The following is a 23,344-nucleotide window of genomic DNA, read 5'->3' on the forward strand; positions in this document are numbered from 1 at the left end:
AGTGGCCACTGGCCAGGCACAGTGGCTCACGCCTGTAATCCCAGTATTGTGGGAGGCTGAGGCAGATGGATCACCTAAGGTCAGGAGTTCGAGACCAGCCTGGCCAATATGGTGAAATGCCATCTCTACCAAAAACACAAAAATTAGCCAGATGTGGTGGCATGCACCCGTAATCCCAGCTACTCAGGAGCCTGAGGCACGAGAATCACTTGAACCCAGGAGGCAGAGGTTGCAGTAAGCTGAGATCACACCACTGCACTCCCGCCTGGGTGACAGAGTGAAACTGTATCTCAAAAAAAAAAAAAAGAAAGAAAGAAAAAAAAGTGGCCATGGAATTATTGCAACTTAGTTTTAATAACAGCATTAGAATTATGTTTTAAGTCCTTATAGTTCAGAGTTAAATTCTGAAATATTTACAAATGAAATGTCTGGCATTTTGCTTCAAATAATCAGGGGTGGAGGACAGCGATAGATATAAATAAAACAAGATTGGCTATGAGATAACTATTAGAGGTGATAACCATTAGATGGTTAAGGAGGGGTTCGTACTGACACACACTATGACAGGGATGAACCTTAAAAACATTGTGCTAAGTGAAAGAAGCCAGTCACCAAAGGACATATGAAATGTCCTGAACAGGTAAATCCATATACACGGAAAGTAGATTAGTGGTTGCCAGAGGCTGGGAGGAGGGAAAGTGGGGGGGTAAAGAGTGACTGCTTTGGCTTTTTTAGGGAATGATGAAAATGTTCTGGAATTAGATTGTGATGATGGCTGCATAACATTCTGAATATACTAAAGACCACTGAATTGTACACCTTAAAATAGTTAAAATGATGAATTTTATGTTATGTGAATTTGGTCTCAGTGAAAAGAAAAAAGGTTCATTGACTTTTCCCTCCACTTTTGCATATGTTTGAAAATTTTCCAGAATAAAATTTTAAATAACTGATCATAGATCATCCACACTTAATCTATTTTACTATTGATATAACGTTTACTATCAATATAAAATAATTACTCCAGCTGGGCACAGTGGCTCATGCCTGTAATCCCAGCACTTTGGGAGGTCAAGGTGGGCAGATCTCTTGAGCCCAGGAGTTCAAGACCAGGCTGGGCAACATGGTGAAACCCCATCTCTACAAAAAATACAAAAGTCAGCTAGGTGTGGCGGTTTAACACCCATACTTGTAGCTACTAGGGAGGCTAAGGTGGGAGGATCACTTGAACCCAGGCAGTCAAGGCTGTAGGGAGCCATGACTGTGCCACTATACTCCAGCCTGGGTGACAGAGCAAGACCCTGTCTCAAAAAAAAAAAAAAATTACTCTAACAAATTAATCCTCAATTAAATTATACCAGAAAGGTAGACTGCTAAGCACTCAGTATCATAACGGGTCCAACTGGAACAAAGGAGAATAAAAATCACATATTCTGGTAGATTTAAAGATCAAACCCCTGATATGGTGGTGAGAGGCCTAGTTGTCAGTTTCACTTCTGCCAAGTTACTTCACTTCCTTGAATCTCCTGTTCATCTTTCGGTAAAACTCAGGAAATAAACTAGGTTCCTCTCAATAGAAATATAATAGTCTATGACCTTACACTTTGTATTAATACAATTTCTTTCTTTTTAAAAAGAACCTAAAAGCAAATGCCAATTTAAGGAAAAATGTTACTTGATATCAAATACCCATCCTACTATTTCCCTGCAGTGATGAGACTGATTCGCAATTCCCAACCATATGAGCACTGACTTATACTTAAGGGTAGTTCAGAGTTCTCTACCCTGAGGCAACAGCCAGCAAGTTTATAAAGTCTCTGAAGTCAGTCAGCCTTTTCAAAATCATTTAAATTTAACGAAATTATATCCATATTGTAACACAGTGTATTGATGTATTGTTTCCTTAGTATAAGTGACTCAGACAGCATATAAGGTATTGTAGAAAATAAATGACAATTCAGTAAGACACTTTTATGAAAAGATTTTTCGAATTTATCCACAATATTACATAGGTTGGCTGGGTGCATTGGCCCACACCTGTAATCCCAGCACTTTGGAGGTCGAGGCAGGCAGATCACTTGAGGTCAGGAGTTTGAGACCAGCCTGGCCAACAGGGTAAAACCCCGTCTCTACTAAAAATACAAAAATTAGCTGGGTATGGTGGCAGGTGTCTGTAATCTCAGCTCCTCAGGAGGCTGAGGCATGAGAATTGCTTGAACCCGAGAGGCAGAGGCTACAGTGAACTGAGATGGCACCACTGCACTCTAGCCTGGGCAACGGAGCAAGGCTGTCTCAAAAAATAAATAAATAAATAAAATAAAATATTACATTGGTACTCATACCTGATAAACTACCACATATTATTAAATCTTGGCTATATACTGTATTTTAGAGTTGAGTTTTTCAATTAGAGAATAAATCTAGGCTTTTAATTACATAAATTAATGTTTTTCAACCCCAATCTAGGAGACATATATACTCCAGCCCAATTCTGCACTGAAGGACAAGGACTGCTGCAAAAGAAATGAGTGAGACCATCAAAATAAATGAGAGGCACACAGCTCAGCCACTAAGGAGATGGACAAGACATGTCAACCTCTGATCCGCTACTTTTTGCATCTATAAAATGGTAACACTGCTACTTATACCTCAGGATGTTGTGAGGATTAAAAATTGAATAAGCTAAGTGCCTAGCGCAGTCCTGGTACAGTCACTGAGCATTTACTATCCTTACGCAGTTTCTTTTTGTAATGCTAACTGCCCTCCAAATTCCTCCAAAGTAAACACATGGAATAGTAAATGAGAAAGAAACAATGCTTAAAACAACTACGGGTAACATACCTGTTTCAAGTCGCGTAGAATACTGATACAAGAAATATAAATTGACCAAATAAAGAAATCCAGTTCCTGGACCCACAGGGAAATAAAAGGTGGCAGTGATTGGCCTCCAAATCTGTCCAGATCAAAATAAACACAGCTGTTAGTTTCTGTAAGCCTGGTTATTTCTTTGTCTTTTAACTAAACAAAATTAACCCCTGCAAAGCATCCTCCTCAATGAGAGGTATGAAAGTGATCCTACCAACACAACTCAAGAAAACAGCCGAAGAAAAGTGTTCACACCAAATACAATCACATCACTTTGCAAATCAGTGGAATAAAACGACATCATAAAATAAGCAACAAATATTTCTAAACAAGTTGAAACAAAATCAATACTATGTGAGTATATGGCTAGTCTTTACTGAGATCAGGCATACAATTAAGCCTACATCAAAAAATGAATTACAAAGGCTTAATTTCCAACAGTACAGTAATGCCTCTATTTAGGGAAAGAATATTCTGGAATGACAAATCTTGTCCAAAAATGCCACATTCAAAGGCAGAAGTAAAACAATTTTTTATTCAAATCAATACACTAAATAGGCAACAGGCGCACTTTTTCTTTAAAAACATTTCCCGGCCGGGCGCCGTGGCTCACGCTTGTAATCCCAGCACTTTGGGAGGCCAAGGCGGGCGGATCACGAGGTCAGGAGCTCGAGACCACGGTGAAACCCCGTCTCTACTAAAAAATACAAAAAATTAGCCAGGCGTGGTGGCGGGCGCCTGTAGTCCCAGCTACTCGGAGAGGCTGAGGCAGGAGAATGGCGTGAACCCGGGAGGCGGGGCTTGCAGTGAGCCGAGATTGCGCCACTGCACTCCAGCCTGGGCGACAGAGCGAGACTCCGTCTCAAAAAAAAAAAATTTCCCTGAAAAAACAAAACATAAGAAGGGTCTAAAGTAACATGCCAGGTTTGGTGGCTCCTGCCTGTAATCCCAGCACTTTAGGAAGCCAAGGCGGGCAGATCACCTGAGGTCAAAAGTTCAAGACCAGCCAGGCCAACATGGTGAACCCCCGTCTCTAACAAAATTACAAAAATTAGCCAGGTGTGGTGGCAGGTGCCTGTAATCTCAGCTACTCGGGAGGCTGAGGCAGGAGAATCGCTTGAACCCAGGAGGCAGAGGTTGCAGTAAGCCAAGACCGCAACATTGCACTCCAGCCAGGGTGACAGGAGCGAAACTCTGTCTTAAAAATTTTAATTTAATTAAAATAAATTAAATAATAAAGTAACAAGTAAGCCTCATTCCCAACCGCCAGTCTCCCAGTTCCAACAACAGCTGATCAGTGTCTTGTATTTCCTCTAAGAAATACATGTTACTATTACTCATTCTTCTTTATCCTACTCTATATGGCACTGTTTTATACCTTGGTTCATTCCCCACAAAATATTTCAATTGGCTTCATAGTATTCCTTGTATGTGAATGTCTAAATTTTTGTTTAAACTGTTACAATGCCACCATAAATATTCTTGTATATCCTCTTTATATGTGCATATACAGAATAAGTTCCTGTCAATAAATCTGCTACAGCAACAGACATAAGCATTTATTTTGGTAGATACTGCCAAATGGCTACAAAAATGTTTGCTCAATTTATACTTCCTCCTAAAAAGTAGATGAATCCTGTCTTCTCTCCATACTCTCACCATTTCATGTATTATATATTCACCAATCTGAAAACTAATTTGTATTTGCATTATGAGAAGTCAAGTACCTTTTCATGTTTTAAAAACCTGAGCATTTCCTTTATTCACTTGTTCTTCTGGATTTACCTTTCTTCCTCCCCCCCCCCCCCCCGAGATAGGATCTTGCTCTGATGCCCAGGCTGGAGTGCAGTGGCATGATCTTAACTCACTACAACCTCCACCTTCTGGACTCAGGTGATTCTCCCACCTCAGCCTCCCGAGTAGCTGGGACTACCGGCATGCACCACCACACCTGGCTAATTTTTATATTTTTTTGTAGACACAAGGTCTCATGATGTTGCCCAGGCTGGTCTCAAACTCCTGAGCTCAAGTGATCCACCTGCCCTGGCCTCCCAAAGTGCTGGGATTACAGGCATGAGCCATCGCACCTGGCTGCATTCCCTCATACATTATGAAATTTCTCTTTCTCATCATTGCAAGCATTTTCTGATCTTTCATTAGACTTTCATGGTGTTTTTGCCATATTTTGACATACAAAGGTTTAATTAAATGTAGGCAAATGTATCCATGATGTGTCATGTTTAGAAAGTCTTTTCGCTCCAAGAATGTTAAGTGTTCATGGTTTTATTTTAGCACTTTCAAGGTGCATCCAAGGAATGAGGAAGAGATCCAACTGTTTTTCTAAATGGTCACCCAGTTTTCCCAACCCCATTTACAGAGTAACCCACATTTTTTCCAATTATTTGAAAAACTACTTTCATTGAACATTTATACTCTAGTCTCTTTTATATTAAGGTCTACTTTAACACCATTCTGTTTGGAATCGGTTCCTATGCCAATATCAAGTTATTTTAATTTCTATTTTCTTTCTTTTTTTTTTTTTTTGAGACAAGGTCTCAGTCTGTTGCTCAGGCTGGAGTGCAGTGTCGTGACCACAGCTCACTGTAACCTCAAATTTCTGGGTTCAAGCAATTCTCCACTCAGCCTCCCAAGTGGTTAGGACTATGGGCATGTACCATCACACCTGGTTAATTTTTTTTTTTTTTTTTGAGATGGGCTCTCCCTATGTTGTCCAGGCTTGTCTCAAACTACCAGCCTCAAATGATGCTCCCACCTCAGCCTCCCAAAGTGCTGGGATTATAGGCATGAGCCACTGGGCCTAGCCTAATTTCTATTCCTTTTATAATATATTTTAATAGCTGGTAAACAACTAAATAATATCTCCCCCTTTTTTTCTACGAAAATTGTCACAATTGTCTTGGTTAGTCTCAATATTTTATTTTTCTAAATGAATTAGAATCATTCTTTTACTATATCCATGTGATATTGATATAATTCCCAGCCAAGAAGTTTTTCATAGCTTTTAGAGTTGTCTATACAGCTATCTCTTTTTATCTTTTTATACCTAACCACAAAAGCTGAGTATCTTACTGCCTACAATATTGAAAATTGAGCTTTGGCTGGGTGCAGTGGCTCATGACTGTAATCCAAGCACTTTGGGAGGCCGAGGCGGGCAGATCACCTGAGGTCGGGAGTTTGAGACCAGCCTGACCAACGTGGAGAAACCTCGTCTCTACTAAAAACACAAAATTAGCCAGGTGTGGTGGCGCATGCCTGTAATCCCAGCTACTCGGGAGGCTGAGGCAGGAGAATCGCTTGAATCCAGGAGGCAGAGGTTGCAGTAAGCCGAGATCACGCCATTGCACTCCAGCCTGGGCAACAAGAGCAAAACTCTGTCTCAACAAAAAAGAAAACTGAGCCTCTTGGGCTTTCCAAGCATACAACCCTAGCTGTAAATAAACTTTTGTATCTTATTTCATTCTTGTCTAATTCACTGGCTGGCATCCCCACCAGAACAATGCTAAATAGTGATTGAAGTAGATGGCTTTCCTAAACTTTTGGAAATGGCAGCAAAATGCTGGCTTTTGGTGTGAGAGATATGTGTCTATCTCATTGCACACCAGCACATACCAAGCACAAAAGACATGGCCCCTGAATTCCTCAGAGTAGTGGGGAAGGCTGTCAAAGGAAGAAAGGGTTGGCACAAGGGAGAGGACATGTGGACTTGTTACAAAGGCCCCAAGAATTGCAAGAGCACAATAACTGAATGGGTACTGCTAACAATTCAAGTGTGGCTGGAATGGAGGACGTCAGTCACAGGGACTGGCCACATACAGACTGGCCAGTTCCATTCTCCAAGTACAGAAATGTAATCCTCAGAGCTTAATTCCTTGTAGAGGGAAATGCGATGTGCATACCAAAAAAGTGACTTTCCAAGACACGTGTATTAAACCAGAAAAATAAAATAGGTTAACATTTGTTTTGATTTATTCACAACTTTATCACAGAAACAGGACAGTTTAGTGGAAAGGGAACTGCAGATGACTTGAGAAGACCTGGGTTAAAGTTTTCGCTTACAAGTCACCACTTCTGAGCTTCAATTTCCATAGTTAATGTTTTTTAAAAGAAATCAATAAATTAGTGTGCTACTCAGCTTATTTACATGCACTGATTCAGGAGATGGATTTCATAGATGAGGAAACAGGATGAGAAAAGGTTAAGTATCAGCCAGTAAGTGGTGAAGCTAGAATTTTATCCCAGACAGTCTGACTCCAGAGTTTGTGATACTAAGCCCCTATTTTTACAATCCCTCTCACAAATGGCATCAGTACTATGAGGTACAATTGCAATTAGTGTAAGTGTTCACTACTACAACACTTGTATAATCCTGAAATAGACTGAGAGTAAACCTACTAATTAATTCTCTGTGCTTAAGAAAAGGACTGGGAGTAAAGACCAGAAGCAAACTCTCTAGGCAGCCCTGGACCCTTGGAAAAGTATGGACGTCAAACTGGCTTCATCATCTACCCAATGACATTATCCTGACTTCTGCCTTCCTTATCTTACAGGATTTGTAAAAGGTTGGAATTAAGAAAGTGAATTAAAAGGATACTATGTAAAAAGAATTAATATGTGTAGGTGTGTTAATTGTATTATCACAATCTTTTCGGAAATACCCGCTAACCGGTTTTTATAAATTCATATTTCAACTACCCCCATATTCCTATAAGTTACTCAAGGCCTGGTTTTGGAAAAGAAACCTCGTTTTTGTCTGACTATATTTTCTCTAATGCTGATGACATAAGACTATTTTTAGTCACTGTTTGCACCTGTTCTTTGGAAATCAGTGTCTGTCAAAATATCTCACTTCTTTTCCCTGTTCATTAAGCATACCCTTGAGTTATACTTGCTTTCATTGATCTAAAAGACTTAATATTATTTTTGTATTACTTTAAAATTATAATCTGAAAACACCAGAAGACAGCTTATCTCTTTAGAAGGACACAGTGTAACATATTTCGGAAATCCCCATTGTAAGTATCCAACCAAATCCCATTTTTTCCTCGACCTGATATGTAAACAGTAAGGAGAAGGAACTGGCTTTACGTTCAGTGCCAGGAGTAAAGAGGCCTATTTTCAACCCTGGAAAGCCTAAGAGGCAGCCAACTGCAGCACAAAGAGCCACGACTTGCAGAGAGAGGACTGCCTGCCTCACACTTACTGAGAGGACTCGTGGGGGAGTATCTCATTTTAAGTCCACAGCAATCTCAAGGCCAGGCCCATAATGATCCCAGTTTTTTCAGGAGGAAAGCTGAGCCCTAATTAGAGTTCCTCTCTTAACAAGGACATGTAGCCCATGTGCTCACTGCTATATACACCCTTAAAGAAGACATAAGACATTGTTCCTCGGTTATTAGTCCAACAACTTCAGAGTGTAGGCTGCAGCCATCCTTTAACTAAAATCTTCTAAACAATCTGCTACTGAAATAATTTGCCATCCAGAGTCGAGTGTTTTTTTTTTTTTTTTAAGTATAAAAAGTGAGGATTTGTCTGAAATAATAAGGATCACTTGATTTGGACTTAAGTATATATCAGTCACCAAGCAAGAAAGATGATGAGCACCTGTGTGACAAATGCTGGTTTAGCAAACTGTGGCCTTTTTTGCTGGGTGGGGAGACACATCGGGTAGGCAAGAAAAGGCCCCTTCCATTCATTTAAACAAATGAAAGGCACTTAATCGTTACAAAGAGCAATTAGAAGCCATCAAATCTACTCCTAGATATATAGGCAACAGAAATTACTATTTATGCTCACCAAGAAGTACATATGTTCACCAAGACATGTACTAGAATGTTCATAGCAGCACCATTCATAATAGCCAAACTGGAAACTGCCCAAAAGGTCCATTAATAGCTGAATGAGTAAATAAATTGTGGTATGGTCCCATAATGCGCAACCTATAACCACATGCAACAATATGGGTGACTCTCAAACATAATGTTGATAAAAGCAGGTAGACACAAAAGAGAACATACTTCATAATTCCATCTATAGAAAGCATAAAAACTGGCAAAAACAATACATGGTATTAAAAATCAAGAGCATAGTTACCCTTAGAGAGGACAGTGACCAGAAGGAAGCAGGAGAAAGCTTTTAGAGATTCTGTTTCTTGATCTGAATGCTAGCTATATACGTTTTGAATTTTTAAAAACTCAAGCTATAAACTTATTACACATACACTTTCCTGCTTGTATATTGTAACTCAATAAAAAGTTTTTTAAAAAGCCACAATCTAATGGGCAACATTACTATAGACCACAGCAGAACTGTTCAACGTGGACAGGACTATTAAGGAAAGATCTTAAACTATGTACCAAAACACTGGCCACTAGAGTTCTATAGCCAAACCTTGGTGGATATAGAACTTCTATGCTCAGCCTATAATAGTCCAAGTTCATTCTCCTCCCTGCTATGTTGAAATGTCTCTCTTCCCCAATACACCCTTAAATCAGTCTCCTAAGGTTGCTGTCATCAGGTTAAATGTGACGTATAAGCAAAAGCTTGGCAAATATAAGCACCAGGCTGAGTCACAGAATTGGTTGGTACCATTTCTTATTCCTGGAAACAAATTAGAGAAATCAAGAGTTCACATCTTCCCATTTCAAGTCAGGATGCTTTTAAGAAGACAAAGCAGAATAATCATCCAGCAGTTACATTTCAATTTCAATTACTAATTAAAATTAGAATCTTACTGTCCAGGAGAAAAGGAAATAAGGCACAAAGTATTGGCTGATAAAGAAAAATTGGCAACTATTTTTTTCCCATACCAACCACATAGGAGGCAACTATTTTTGAATAGCTTATTTATCAGGCTATTTACTGGGTATTACAAACATTTTTCTATGTGTTCTACATACTAGAGGCAAGAAGTAGATAACATATTTCCTCAATTTGAAGGTACTCGTTCCTGTGTTTCTGAAATTAGAGTGTCTTACAATCAATACACGCGTTTAATGTAATTTCTACTCCCCTGTCCCCCAAAAAAGTTGCATTAAATTGATGGTGCATCGTATAATCAATGGAGTCTTACAACAAAGTTAATATGCTATGATATTATCATCAGATCCTAAAGAAATTGAGGCTCAGACAGGATAAATAACTTGCCTAAGGGTACACAACTAGCAGGGGGCTGAGCCAGGCCTTGAGACCATGATTCAACTACTTGAAATCTAACAGTCTTTCTACTCTAATAGAAAAGGAAAAATAGTTTGCTATGATTGATTTGGAAGAAACCACCTTCAAAAATGTTTTGCTACTTTTTTTTCATAGATATTATGCAAAGGAGTTAAAACAGCTTAGAACTATCTTTGACTCAACGAAATTGAAACTGAAGCTGTCTACAAAATGGGGGTAACACTTATCTCAGGATGATTGTCAGAATTCAATGACATAACTTCGGGGAAATTGTAACAGGGTGATGTTATTTTGTCCAAAGAAATGAAGAAATATAGCCATGCAGGCGGCCCTGGGAGACATAACCTTAGAAAACACAAAGGCAGCAGGAATTGCCACCTCTAGTGTAGTTAGTCAAGAGTTAATATGAAGACATTTCATTATTGTGAACTATTTGATTGATGAACATAAATCTGACGGACTCAGAATAGGGAGAAATCGTAGACAACAGTATAATGAGTCTTAACACACACCTGTTTCAACCTATCCACACTAAATAAATAACGTTATAAACCTCACAGTTCTAAACCAACAAGCTACACACAGGAATCTACAGCTGAGGAGGAAAAATAACTTGTCACTTCCAACATGAGCACACAGTTCTAAATCAATCACTCCCCCATTTTTGTAAGCTGTGAAAGATTCAGCTTCTAAGGAAAAGAGGAACGTTCTAGCAGAACTCTGCTAAAGCACACCTCACACTGTCCACGCACAGCAGCCTCTAAATGCAGTTTTTCCTTGACTGCTTCATTTGCAAATGAGTTCCTCCAGGTGGGTCTGAAAGTTACATGTGTCCAAAACAGGCAAGAATCAGAGTAACAGGAAGAAAAGACAAGGTACAGCTGTTGGTCTTTCCACACCTGGGCAGTACACTGTCCTGCCTCCTGCTGGCAGCTGAGAAGAAATAATACGGGGAAGATGACAAAATCGTGGAAGATGTGACAAGAATGATTACTCTTTTTAATCAGTTCACCACTTTTAACATTATACACCCGCAGCCTGTTAGGCTTATTTACATTGCTTCTTTACAATGTGCTTATTTACGTCGTGTAGTCACTAGTATCACTACACAAGTGAGGATTTTGCAAACAGGGACAACAAGCCGGTTTTGACCAGGTCCTTCTCACACATTAATATGCCACCATTGCTCCCCATGACCACACATTACCCAACAAGCCACCAGGAACAAAGTACACAACATTCACTCAGCCAACAAACATTTACTGAAGTAATAAACACAGAACAGCATGCACCAGCTGCACTCCAGAATCATGTTTTTATATCCAGCTGCTCGCCTGGCCTCTCCACATGGATGCCTGAAAAGCATCTCAAGACTTAGCAGTCAAAACCTAACTCTTCATCCATACCCTACTCCCGACCTAGGCATCCCTGACCATTCCCCATCTCAGTCAAGGCCTCCGCCATCCACTCAGCTGCTCCTGTGAAAACAGTAGTATCTTTCAGTCCTGCTTGCTTCACCCATTCACCCTTTAAATCCGTTCAGCTGTAATCTTGTCCCCTCCGCCAAGTTTATGCCCTTTTCTCTATCTTCACAGCCACGCTGATCCAAACCACCATCTCTCTGACTTCCTAACTGGATTCATCTCTCTGATCTCATCACCTAGCCTTTCCTCCTTCAACCCCCTCCATACACACACAAAGTCCACTCCACAGAGTAGTCGGGGCAATCTGTCGGTCCTTTGTTCACAAGGCTCCAAAGACTTCATAGTGCCCTCAAAATAAAGTTCAAACCTCTTAACATGACCTACAAGGCTCAACTATGATCTAGCTTTAACCTACCTTTCCATCTTAGCTTTATTGCACCCAGCCCTGGCTATCTCCCTGCCATCATCTACTAATCCTCACCCTACAGCTGACCCTGTGCCAGCTGGCAACCCAGTCTTCTTCCTGTTCCCAGCTCCTACTTCTGAGCCTTTCACTTACTAGTCCTTCCTGAAAGGTTGTCTCCACAGCCAGATCTACCCAAAGATGGCTGGCTCCTCAGTATTCCAATTTCTTCAAATGTCTTCTCTGAGGCCTTTCTGGGTGGAACGCCCTATCAAATATTATACCCCTTAAAACACGTGCTTCTATGTCTTCACAGGATCTGAAACCTTTTCAGTCCTATTTACTATTGTACCCCAGTGCCCAGCACACAGCAAGTGCCCATTACTTCCAACAACTCAGTTAATATATAAGCACCTACTATGTCCCAGCCACTATTCTAGGTAACAAGGACAGTGGTGAACGGCTCTCATGGAGCCTTATTCTCTGAGGGGAAGCAGACTAATAAATACCAAAGGGTAATATGTAGCAAGAAAAATGAAGGATAAGGCCGGGCTCAGTGGCTCACGCCTCTAATCCCAGCACTTTGGGAGGCTGAGGCGGGTGGATCACCTGAGGTCAGGAGTTCAAGACCAGTCTGGCCAACACGGTGAAACCCCATCTCTACTAAAATACAAAAATTAGCTGGGCATGGTGGCGTGCACCTGTAATTCCAGCTACTTGGGAGGCTGAGACAGGAGAACCCCTTGAACCCAGGAGGCAGAGATTGCAGTGAACCAAGACTGCACCATATACTACACTCCAGCCTAGGCAACAGAGACTCCGTCCCCCCACCCCCAAAAAAAAAGAAAAAAAGAAAAATGAAGGATAAGGGATAAGGGAGTGGAGTGAAGGAGGGGCTATTTTATGTACGGCCATCAGAGAAGGCCGTGTCAATAAGACGGCATTTGGGTAGAGATCTGAAGGTTGTGAGGTAAACAAGTGAGCCACGGTTATCTTCCTCAGGCAGAGAAACAACATGTGCAAAGGCCCTGAGGAGAGATCCAGATAAGCACTGAAGTAACAGCAAGGATCTCATTGCGGAGCCTAAGGTACAAGTTGGAGAGTAGTAGGAGATGAGGTCAGAGAGGCAGCAGGAACCTTGCAGGCCACCGAAAGGACTTGGATTTTACTCATTAAGACATGGTAGGATTCCGGACAGAGGAACGACAGGACTTGATGTAGGTTTTAAAAGGATCACTCTAGCTGTCTAGAGAAAAGATGGAAAGGAACCAGACTGCAGTGATAGTGGCTTGCAATGGAGAATGAAAAGGGATTGTATTCTGGATATATGTCTCAAGTAGAGTCAACAGGATTTGCTGACAGATTGTGGGGTGTGAGAAAAACAAGAAAAATAAAAGATGACTCCGACAATTAACTTCAGCTCCCCTAATAATGGAGTTGCTATTCACTTCTAAGGCAAAGAGGGAAAGGGGATTCAATTTTGGACACGTTAAGATAAAGACGACTCTTAGTCATCCAAGTCGTGATTTCAAGTAACTGCTGGATGCACAAATCTAGAAATAGGGAGACAGATCTGGACTGAAGATATTTATATTTACATTTCAGAATCTCCAGTTTATAGAAAGTATGTAAAGCCCTGAGGCTGAATGAATGAGACCACCTAAAGCTAGGGAGAGTCTATACAAAAGGTCCTATAACTGATTCCCACGGCACATCCTAACATTTAAAAGTCAGGAAGATAAGGAACCAGCAAAGGAAACCAAGAAGTAATACCCAGTGAAGACAGGGAAAGACAAGAAAATGTTATCCATAGCCCAAGTAAAGGCCTGAAATTAATGCCAGATCTTGCTATCTGACCTGCCACTGATTAAAGTTTTAAATCAGAAATTGGTGAATACAGATAACCTTCAGAGAACTGGCACTCTCTTGACAGAAATGTTACTCTGGACTGTTTCATTCATGCTTAAGAAAATAACAAGGCCTTCCATTCCTGGACAAATGTACTCTTTGCCCATTCCTTCGTACATTCTATTACTATGTGGGGGATACTAAATTAGGGCTAGAGGGAAATGCAGAACAATACACTCGTTTTTGTATCTCTGACTTTAAATCACTCCTACAGGAAAAACAAAACAAAAAAACTCCATTAACGTGAAAGGAACTCAGCTATAAGTTGGTGAAGTTGACACCTACAGGCCACCCACGTGGGTGACAGAGGGAGGTCAGAGGGCAATGCTCCAGGCGGACCTAATCGCCAGCGTCCAACAGATTGACAACTACCAACGACTAATCTCACTGCTTCCTTCACTGAGTGCGAAGAGCGGGAAGCACAATCTCACTATACTAGTGAAGTCAACCCCTCCCCACCAGGCCAGCCCACAACTCCAGCTATCCAGCACGCCGCTCCAGATCCCAGAGCCTCCCGGGGCCCAAAGGACCCCGCCCTAAACCGCCGGCGCCGGACGCACTACAAATCCCAGCAGGCACCGCGCGCCCGCAACATGCCGGCCTACGCTTCGCCACCGCTGGGCCTCCTGGGGCCTGTAGTCTCCACGCCCCCCGTCTCCGGTAAGTACCTGAAAGCGATAAAGGAAGGCTTCGGGCCAGAGGAAGAGGTAGGCCGGGCTGATAAGGCCGAGTTTGCCGACCAAGGGCACCGCGACGGTGGCGGCGAACCAATAGCGCGTGATCGCCGGGATGCTCCTGAACCAGTCTCCGATGTCCGACATCTTCGACCCACAGGTAGCCAAGATGCACACGACCGCCCGACTCCCCGTGCCGACCCCCTCACGACGCGGCCGGCTCCGCGACTGTTAGGTGTCTAGGTGGAAGCCGCCGAAACCGCGATGAAGAAGGCGGAGACGGGCGGACGTGGCGCCACCGAATTCGGACCAGCGAGGTAGCCTTCTGAGGCGAAACTTCCCCTTCCGGCGACCGCGGACGACGTGACCAGAAGTCCCGCCGCTTAAAGGGCAAGAGCAGATTTTACCGCCCGGCCGAGGCTCGGCGTCCTGCGGGGCGGAGCCAGGTAGAGAGACTACACGACTAGTGGGAAAACAGTGGTTGCCTGGAGCAACGGCAAACGCTCCAGCCAGTGGCGAGGCCAAATGCCATTCACCTAGTTCTCAGAGTTTTAATGCAGCTGGGTCCACCTGGAGGGTATTTAAAGGGGACGAAAGCAAACGAAGTGTCTAGTTCCTCGTCTGCTCACTCATTCCACAAGTGTTTGTTGGGCACAGTTCTAGACACTGGGCAGCTGCGGCTGTCAACGCTGTCGTGGTACCCTCTCTCCTGATCTTAACATCCTCATTGGGATAATTTATAAACAAATAGATAATGAAGTAAGATAATCTCAGAGAGTAATTAGAAAAACAGGAAAATGAAATGAGATGATGAGGTAGAGTGACGGGGTGGGGGAGCGGCAGTGTGAGGACAGATGGCTACTTTAGGTATGAACTGGGCCTGCCAGGCAAGAGATCTGGGGGAAGAATTTTCCATGCACAGAGAAAAGCCGCTGTAACTAGGTTGTAATGTTGGAGGAACTAAAAGCCCAAATGATCCAGCTTGTCTAATTCATCTTGTATAAGAAGGAATCTTTAAGAAAAGCTACTGGCCGGGCGCGGTGGCTCACGCCTGTAATCCCAGCACTTTGGGAGGCCGAGGTGGGCGGATCACGAGGTCAGGAGTTCGAGACCAGCCTGGCCAACATGATGAAACCCCGTCTCTACTAAAAATACAAAAATTAGCCGGGCGTGGTGGAGGGCGCCTGTAGTCCCAGCTACTTGGGAGGCTGAAGCAGGAGAATCACTTGAACCCAGGAGGTGGAGGTTGCAGTGAGCCGAGATCATACCATTGCACTCCAGCCTGGGGGACAAGAGCCAGACTCCATCTCAAAAAAAAGAAAAAAAGAAAAGAAAAGATACTGAGTAGAGTTTCCCGTTGTTTTGGGATTTGGGGCCTACAGTTTAAGATTGCTAAAGTCTTCCAATAAAGAGCACCAGGAACAAACCTGTAGTCAACGAAGTTAGATTTATTAACTTGCTGCAGCAAGGGAGACTGCACTCCAGAGGAACCTCAACGCCTTTCATCAAACGGAAGTGTCATTACTGGGTTATGGGAATGGGGTGTATTTTTGGTAAAAATTAAATGGAGCAGTGTTTGATAGACTCGAAGCAAAGCAGAGCTGTGTGTAGCATCAGTTTAACATCAGACCTGAGTAAGAAGCAGGCTCTTTCCTTGGAAATCTCAAAGTTAAGATAAATGTGAAACGTTGGGTCTGAAAACTCTATCTAAAGCTTTGTACCTGTATTGAAAATCCTGTGTCAAAGTGACCAGTATGGCTCAGATGCTCTGGACAAGAATGGGATGTTCCATTCACACGGAAAGAATGTCAGACAGCAGAGTTTCCAACATTCTATAATTTTAGAGAATATTTGTCAGCACCATATCCTTGATGTTAATTAATAAAAACAGTTTTTTCATAACAAAAAGGCATTAAATATTCCACAGTGTAATGAGAGTATACAACATTTGGGGACCAATGGATAGCAAATATATGAAGAACACAGCTGGTGGGAATATAAATTAATACAGCCTTACAAAAAGATAATTTTGATATAAAAGTTAGATATTTATATAAATAACAGATAATACTTGATGATATTGCCTGAGGTTTATTCTGTTTATTTCCCTCTACTACCACCACCATTGTTTTGTACCCACTACTCATACCCAAGGTACAGTGAAAGAAAACAGGAGTTATCTGGCTTAGGTGGAGGGCTAAGGAAAGTTTCTCTGATAAACTCGTAAGTACACATGCATGAGAAAAAGACAAGAACAAGAAAAATGTACACCCAATATCTGGCAGTGTTTATTTTTTTTTTCTTTTTTTTTTTTTGAGATGGAGTCTCGCTCTGTTGCCCAGGCTGGAGTGCAGTTGCGCGATCTCGGCTCACTGCAAGCTCCACCTCCCGGGTTCATGCCATTCTCCTGCCTCAGCCTCCCGGGAAGCTGAGACTACAGGCGTCCGCCACCACGCCCAGCTAATTTTTTATATTTTTAGTAGAGACGGGGTTTCACCGTGTTAGCCAAGATGGTCTCAATCTCCTGACCTCATGATTTCCGCCCGCCTCGGCCTCACAAAGTGCTGGGATTACAGGCATGAGCCACCACGCCCAGCCTGGCGGTGTTTATTTCTAAGTTGTGCTCTAGAATTCACAGAGAGTGAATGCTCTGAAATTCAACTCCGGCGTTTAGAAACACTGAAGTTTAAATCACAGCAACGGTAGGCCAGGCGTGGGGGCTCATGCCTGTAATCCCAGCACTTTTTGGGAGGCTGAGACAGGAGGATCGCTTGGGCCCAGGAGGTGGAGACCAGCCTTAGCAACATAGCAAGGCCCTGTCTCTAATAAATAAATAAATAAAATTACGGCAACACCACTTTTTAGCAATATCATGTTGTAAAAATCACTTAACCTCTCTGACCTTCAGTTTCTTTATCTGTAAAATGCAGAAGAGAAAAGTAACGATAGTACTGAACTCTTAGGATTGTTGTGAGGATTTCAATGAGAAAAATTTATATCCAGTACTTGAAGCAATGTTGTTACTATTCTCTTTTGTGCTTAGCTGTCTTTTTGAAATGTTTTACTATAAAAGTGTATCACTTTGTAATTTCTAAAAAGTTAATTAGTAAAGGCACTTACCTGCCTGCAAATTGTCCTACCCTAAGGATGGAGAAGCTGTTTCCAAATGACAGTGGGTATAAGGATCGCCAGTGAGAACTTGGCCCCTCCCTTGGAGATTTCATGTTTCATAAGTCTCCATTTTTCAAAAGCCCTCCCTCCCTGCACCTTCCATGTGATTCTGATAGCAGCTGATCTGCAGATCATTCTCTGAGAACTATTACATTAGATAAACATTTATTTTTCTGTTCTCTCTATATATTGGAATAAACTATTCTAGGCATAAAATACAAAGATAATTTAATATTAGATATCTTAAATAAAGGACTTCCTCAATCTTCCCAGATAGTTTGCTTTAGAATTCATCACTTAACTTGTAAGGAATTTCTTGTGTTGCTGCCATCAATACAAGCCATCTTTTAAAAACTTACAGGTAAATGATACTGGGCTAAATGTTAGGAAAGAATATGGAGAGGTAAGGTGGGAAAAAAATGTGGAGATGTAGGCCTTCCGTGAATTATTGATGACAATGTACATTGGTACAGTCTCTACAGCAAGCAATTTGGCAATATTTAAATGCGCTTCTAGGAATTTAAGCTTTAGATAGACTCCAACATATTTTTTAATGTAAAAGGATAGTCATTGCTGCATTTTTAAATATTTTTAACTCTGCATTGCCTGAGGAAGTGCTGCATTTTTTGAAATAGCAAAAGATTGGAAACACCTGAATATCTGCCAACGAGAAATTGATTAAATAAACTTGTTTATCCATATAATCCAATGCCAGATAACCTTTATTAAAATAGGACAACTTTGTATACCCCAAAGTGGAATAATCTCTAACATATAATATTAAGAACAAAAGTCTGGGCGCAGTGGCTCACGCCTGTAATCCCAACACTTTGGGAGGCCGAGGTGGGCAGATCACGAGGTAAAACACACAAAGAGATAATTCACAAAAAAAATTAAATTACCTTAAAACATTAAAAGATACTCAACTTTTCTCATAATATGAGAAATGCAAATTAAAATCATACTGAGATACCATTTCTCACCTATCAGATTGGCAAAAAGTAGTACAATAGGAAATATTGTATAACAATGGAAACAATATATACCTTTACACTTTAACTCGACAATGTCAATTTTAGTAGTTTACCTTGAAGATAAACTTGTAACAGCATAAAATATTGTACAAAAAATGTCAGATACCCTAGTAAATGAAAAAAGTAAAGGGTAAAATAGTATATAATATGTTACTTTTCATGTAAGAAAAAAGAGGAAATAAGAATACACACACAAGTAAAAAAGAATTAAATCGCACCACTGCACTCCAGCCTGGGCGACAGAGCCAGACTCCGTCTCGAGAAAAAAATAATAATAATAATTAAAAAGCTAGGTGTGGTGGCTCAGTGCCTTTAATCCTAGCACTTTGGGAGGCCAAGGCAGGGGCATAACTTGAGGCCAGAAGTTTGGGACCAGCCTGGGTAACATAGCAAGACCCTGTCTCTACAAACATAAAAATTTAAAAATTAGCCAGTCTTGGTGGCACCCACCTCTAGTCCCGGCTACTCGGGAGGCTGAAGTGGGAGAATCACATGAGCCAGGAAGTGGAGGCTGCAGTGAGCTATTATTGTGCCACTGCACTCCAGCCTGGGCAACAGAGTAAGTCCCCATCTCTAAAAAGAAAAAAGTGAAAGGGAAAAATAGTACAGTCTTTCTCGATGAAAACAGTAGAACAGTTAAAAACAAAGAAAGAAAGAAAACAGTAGAAGAGTGGTTGCATTTCAGGAAAATTTGGTGTATACTGAATCCCTATAAATATTCTTTATGTTTATATGTAAAACAGAGTTAGTTCTAGGTTCAGATATTACAAACAGGGTTTTTACTTACAGCAGTATCTTAGGAATTGACAAATGGGTGTGGGCCATCTTGCACATTGTGGAATGTCTTCCTAGCACCCCCGGCCCCTGCCCTACATGGCAGCATGTCCCCTAGTTATTGTGATAACTGAAAACAACACTGTTGCAAGTTGGATTGTGTTCCTCCAAAAGGTATGTTGAAGCCCTAGCACCCAGTACCTGTGAATGTCACATTTGGAAATAGAGTATTTGCAGATGTAATCAGGTTAAGCTGAATCATACTGAATCAGGGTGAGGCCAAATCCAATGACTGGTGTCTTTTTTTTTTTTTTTTTTTTGAGACAGAGTCCAGGCTGAAGTTCAGTGGCATGATCTTGGCTCACTGCAACCTCTGCCTTCCAGGTTCCAGTGATTCTCCTGCCTCAGCCTCCTGAGTAGCTGAGGTTACAGGTGCCCACCACCACACCCAGCTAATTTTTTATATTTTAGTAGAGACGGGGTTTTACCATATTGACCAGGCTGGTCTAGAACTCCCGAGCTCAGGCAATCCACCTGCCTCGGCCTCCCAAAATGCTAGGATTACAGGTGTGAGCCACCACACCCAGCCAACTGGTGGTTTGTTTTTTTTTGAGATGGAGTCTCACTCTTGTTGCCCAGGCTGGAGTGCAATGGCACAATCTTGGCTCACTGCAACCTCCACCTCCTGCGTTCAAGTGATTCTCCTGCCTCAGCCTCCTGAGTAGCTGGGATTACAGGTGCCCGCTAAAACACCTGGCTAATTTTTATTTTTTATTTTTATTATTTTTTATTTTTAGTAGAGACAGGATTTCACCATGTTGGCCAGGCTGGTCTCGAATTCCTGACCTCAGGTGATCTGCCTGCCTCGGCTTCCCAAAGTGCTGGGATTACAGGCGTGAGCCACTGCACTCAGCCTGACTGGTGTCTTAATAAAAAAGAAAAAATGTGGACACACACACACACAGAGAGAAAGAGAGAGAGAAGGTCATGTGGAGACAGAGGCAGAAATTAGAGTAACATATCTACCAACCAAGGAACGCCAAGGATCGCCAGCAACCTCTAGAAACTAGGAGGAGGGCATGGAACAGACTCCCCTTCAGTGCCTCCAGTAGGAGCCAGCCCTGCCAATACCTTGACTTAGGATTTTTTTTTTGTGTGTGTGACAGAGTCTCGCTCTTGTTGCCCAGGCTGGAGTGCAGTGGCACGATTTCTGCTCACTGCAACCTCTGCCTCCCGGGTTTAAGCAATTCTCCTGCCTCAGCCTCCTGAGTAGCTAGGATTACAGGTGAGCCTCACCACGCCTGGCTAAGTTTTGAATTTTTTTAGTAGAGACAGGGTTTTGCCATGTTGGCCAAGTTGGTCTCGAACTCCTGACCTCAAGTAATCTGCCTGACTTGGCCTCCCAAAGTGCTGGGATTACAGGCATGAGCCACTGCACTCAGCCTGACTGGTGTCTTAATAAAAAAGAAAAAATGTGGACACACACAGAGAGAGAGAGAAAGAGAGAGAGAAGGTCATGTGGAGACAGAGGCAGAAATTAGAGTAACACATCTACAAACCAAGGAACGCCAAGGATCGCCAGCAACCTCTAGAAACTAGGAGGAGGGCATGGAACAGACTCCCCTTCAGTGCCTCCAGTAGGAGCCAGCCCTGCCAATACCTTGACTTAGGATTTTTTTTTTTTTTTTTTTTTTTTTGTGACAGAGTCTCGCTCTTGTTGCCCAGGCTGGAGTGCAGTGGCATGATCTCTACCACTGCAACCTCTGCCTCCTGGGTTTAAGCAATTCTCCTGCTTCAGCCTCCTAAGTAGCTAGGATTACAGGTGAGCCTCACCACGCCTGGCTAAGTTTTGAATTTTTTTAGTAGAGACAGGGTTTTGCCATGTTGGCCAAGTTGGTCTCGAACTCCTGACCTCAAGTAATCTGCCTGACTTGGCCTCCCAAAGTGCTGGGATTACACGTGTGATCCCAGCCACCACGCCCGGTCTTGACTTAGGACTTCTGGACTCCAGATATGTGAAAGAATAAATTTCTGTTCTTTTAAACCAAACCTCCACAAAGTATAGTGCACTACTGAAAACCTGTCTTGGGCCAGGCATGCTGGCTTACACCTGCAATCCCAGCACTTTGGGAGGCTGAGGCAGGAGGACTGCTTGAGGCTAGGAGTTTGAGATCAGCCTGGGTGGAGGTTGCAGTGAGCCAAGATTGTGCCATTGCACTCCAGCCTGGGCAACAAGAGTGAGACTCCATCTCAAAAAAAAAAAAAAAAAAAAACACCAGTTGGCTGGGTGTGGTGGCTCACACCTGTAATCCTAGCACTTTGGGAGGCCGAGGCAGGTGGATTGCCTGAGCTCGGGAGTTCTAGACCAGCCTGGTCAATACGGTAAAATATGGTTAAAAAAAATATGGTGAGATAAGACTTCGTCTCTAAAACAGAAGAGAAGGGGAGGGGAGGGGAGAGGAGGGGACGGAAGGGGAGTTTTGGGGTCTTCCTTCTGTACAGCTTAGACAACACCCTTCAGTGGTACCTTCCCTGAACACTTTAATCAAAATACCATCCCACGCCATCAGTCTCATCCCTTTATTCTGCTTAAATGTTTCCTCGCTTTTCATTACTCAATACATCATTTATTTATTTTCTTATTTGTTCATTGTCTGTCTCCCCAGCTAGAATGCAAGCTCCATGCAAGCACAACTTGGTTTTGTTCACTGCTGTAGCCCCCTGACCCAGAGCAGCTCTTGCGCACAGTAGGAGCTCAATTCACATTTATTGGCCAGGCGCAGTGGCTCATGCCTGTAATCTCAGCACGTTGGGAGGCCGAGGTGGGTGGATCACCTGAGGTCACGAGTTTGAGAACAGCCTGACTGACATGGTAAAACCCCTTCTCTACTAAATCCAAAAAATTAGCTGGGCATGATGGTGCATGCCTGTAATCCCAGCTACTTGGGAAGCTGAGGCAGAAGAATTGCTTGAACCCGGAAGGCAGAGGTTGCAGTGAGTGGAGATTGTGCCATTGCACTCCAGCCTGGACAACAAGAGCGAAACTACGTCTCAAAAAAAAAAAAAAAAAAAAAAAAAAAAAAAAAAAAAAAAAAAAAAAAAAAAACAGAAAGAAAAGAAAAGAAAAGAAAAAAATTGAGCTAATAAATGGGCATCCCTTTATAAAAAGAGCGCAAATGTGGCTGGGTGTGGTGGCTTACGCCTGTAATCCCAGTACATTGGGAAGCTGAGGCAGGCGGATCACAAGGTCAGGGGTTTGAGACCAGCCTGGCCAATATGGTGAAACCCCGTCTCTACTAAAAATACAAAAATTAGCCAGGAGTGGTGGCACGCACCTCTAGTCCCAGCTACTCTGGAGGCTGAGGCAGGAGAATCGCATGAACCTGGGAAGCGGAGGTTGCAGTGAGCTGAGATTGTGCCACTGCACTCCAGCCTGGGCGATAGGGCGAGACTCTGCCTCACAAAAGAAAAGAGCAAATGTAACCTTGGTATCATGAGGAACAGAAGAGAACCGTTTACCTGAAGAAGAGAGCGGAGAGAGGCACCAAGAACGCCTGAAAGCCAAAAGACTCAGAGGAAAAACAAAATAATTTGAGATTTTTCAGTAAAAGTTGAATGTGCAACCCCTTTTAGTCACAGAATATTATTGCTGTCACTGCAGACGTGATGTGCAAACATGCATATGCTTGACTGGCAAGGCATTTGAGCCAAAAATGCTACATCTGTCATGTTTGTTTGAAGCCAAGCCAAATAGGCTGAACACACATTTAGAGAGCGCTAAGAGAATTTTATACCTTGTACTTGCTGTCAAAAGCAGCAGGGGAAAATGTGTTGAAAAGAGAAAGTGTACATACTAAACAGCCAAAATGGTGCATGTGTCAGGTTACGTGCAGAGTT

At 42.4% G+C, this 23,344-nt stretch overlaps 2 protein-coding genes across 2 annotated transcripts in view; one reads left to right on the forward strand and one right to left on the reverse strand.

The window, feature by feature from the left end:
• ZHX2 (zinc fingers and homeoboxes 2) overlaps nt 1-2,821 on the forward strand; it is a 281,264-nt gene extending 278,443 nt beyond the window's left edge. The window contains exon 4 of the mRNA XM_030795410.1: nt 2,467-2,821. The gene's annotated coding sequence lies outside the window, so the exon portion shown is untranslated. The remainder of the gene's footprint in view (nt 1-2,466) is intronic.
• Nucleotides 1-14,916, reverse strand: part of DERL1 (derlin 1) — a 29,595-nt gene extending 14,679 nt beyond the window's left edge. The window contains exons 1-2 of the mRNA XM_003256167.3: nt 14,463-14,916; nt 2,842-2,953 (exon numbers count right to left, since the gene is read on the reverse strand). Coding sequence (XP_003256215.1) covers nt 2,842-2,953; nt 14,463-14,615 — 265 coding nt within the window. The 5' untranslated portion in view covers nt 14,616-14,916. The remainder of the gene's footprint in view (nt 1-2,841; nt 2,954-14,462) is intronic.
• Nucleotides 14,917-23,344: the final 8,428 nt, after the last annotated feature.

This window comes from Nomascus leucogenys, chromosome 16 (assembly GCF_006542625.1).
Source record: "Nomascus leucogenys isolate Asia chromosome 16, Asia_NLE_v1, whole genome shotgun sequence".
NCBI classification, from domain to species: Eukaryota; Metazoa; Chordata; class Mammalia; order Primates; family Hylobatidae; genus Nomascus; species Nomascus leucogenys.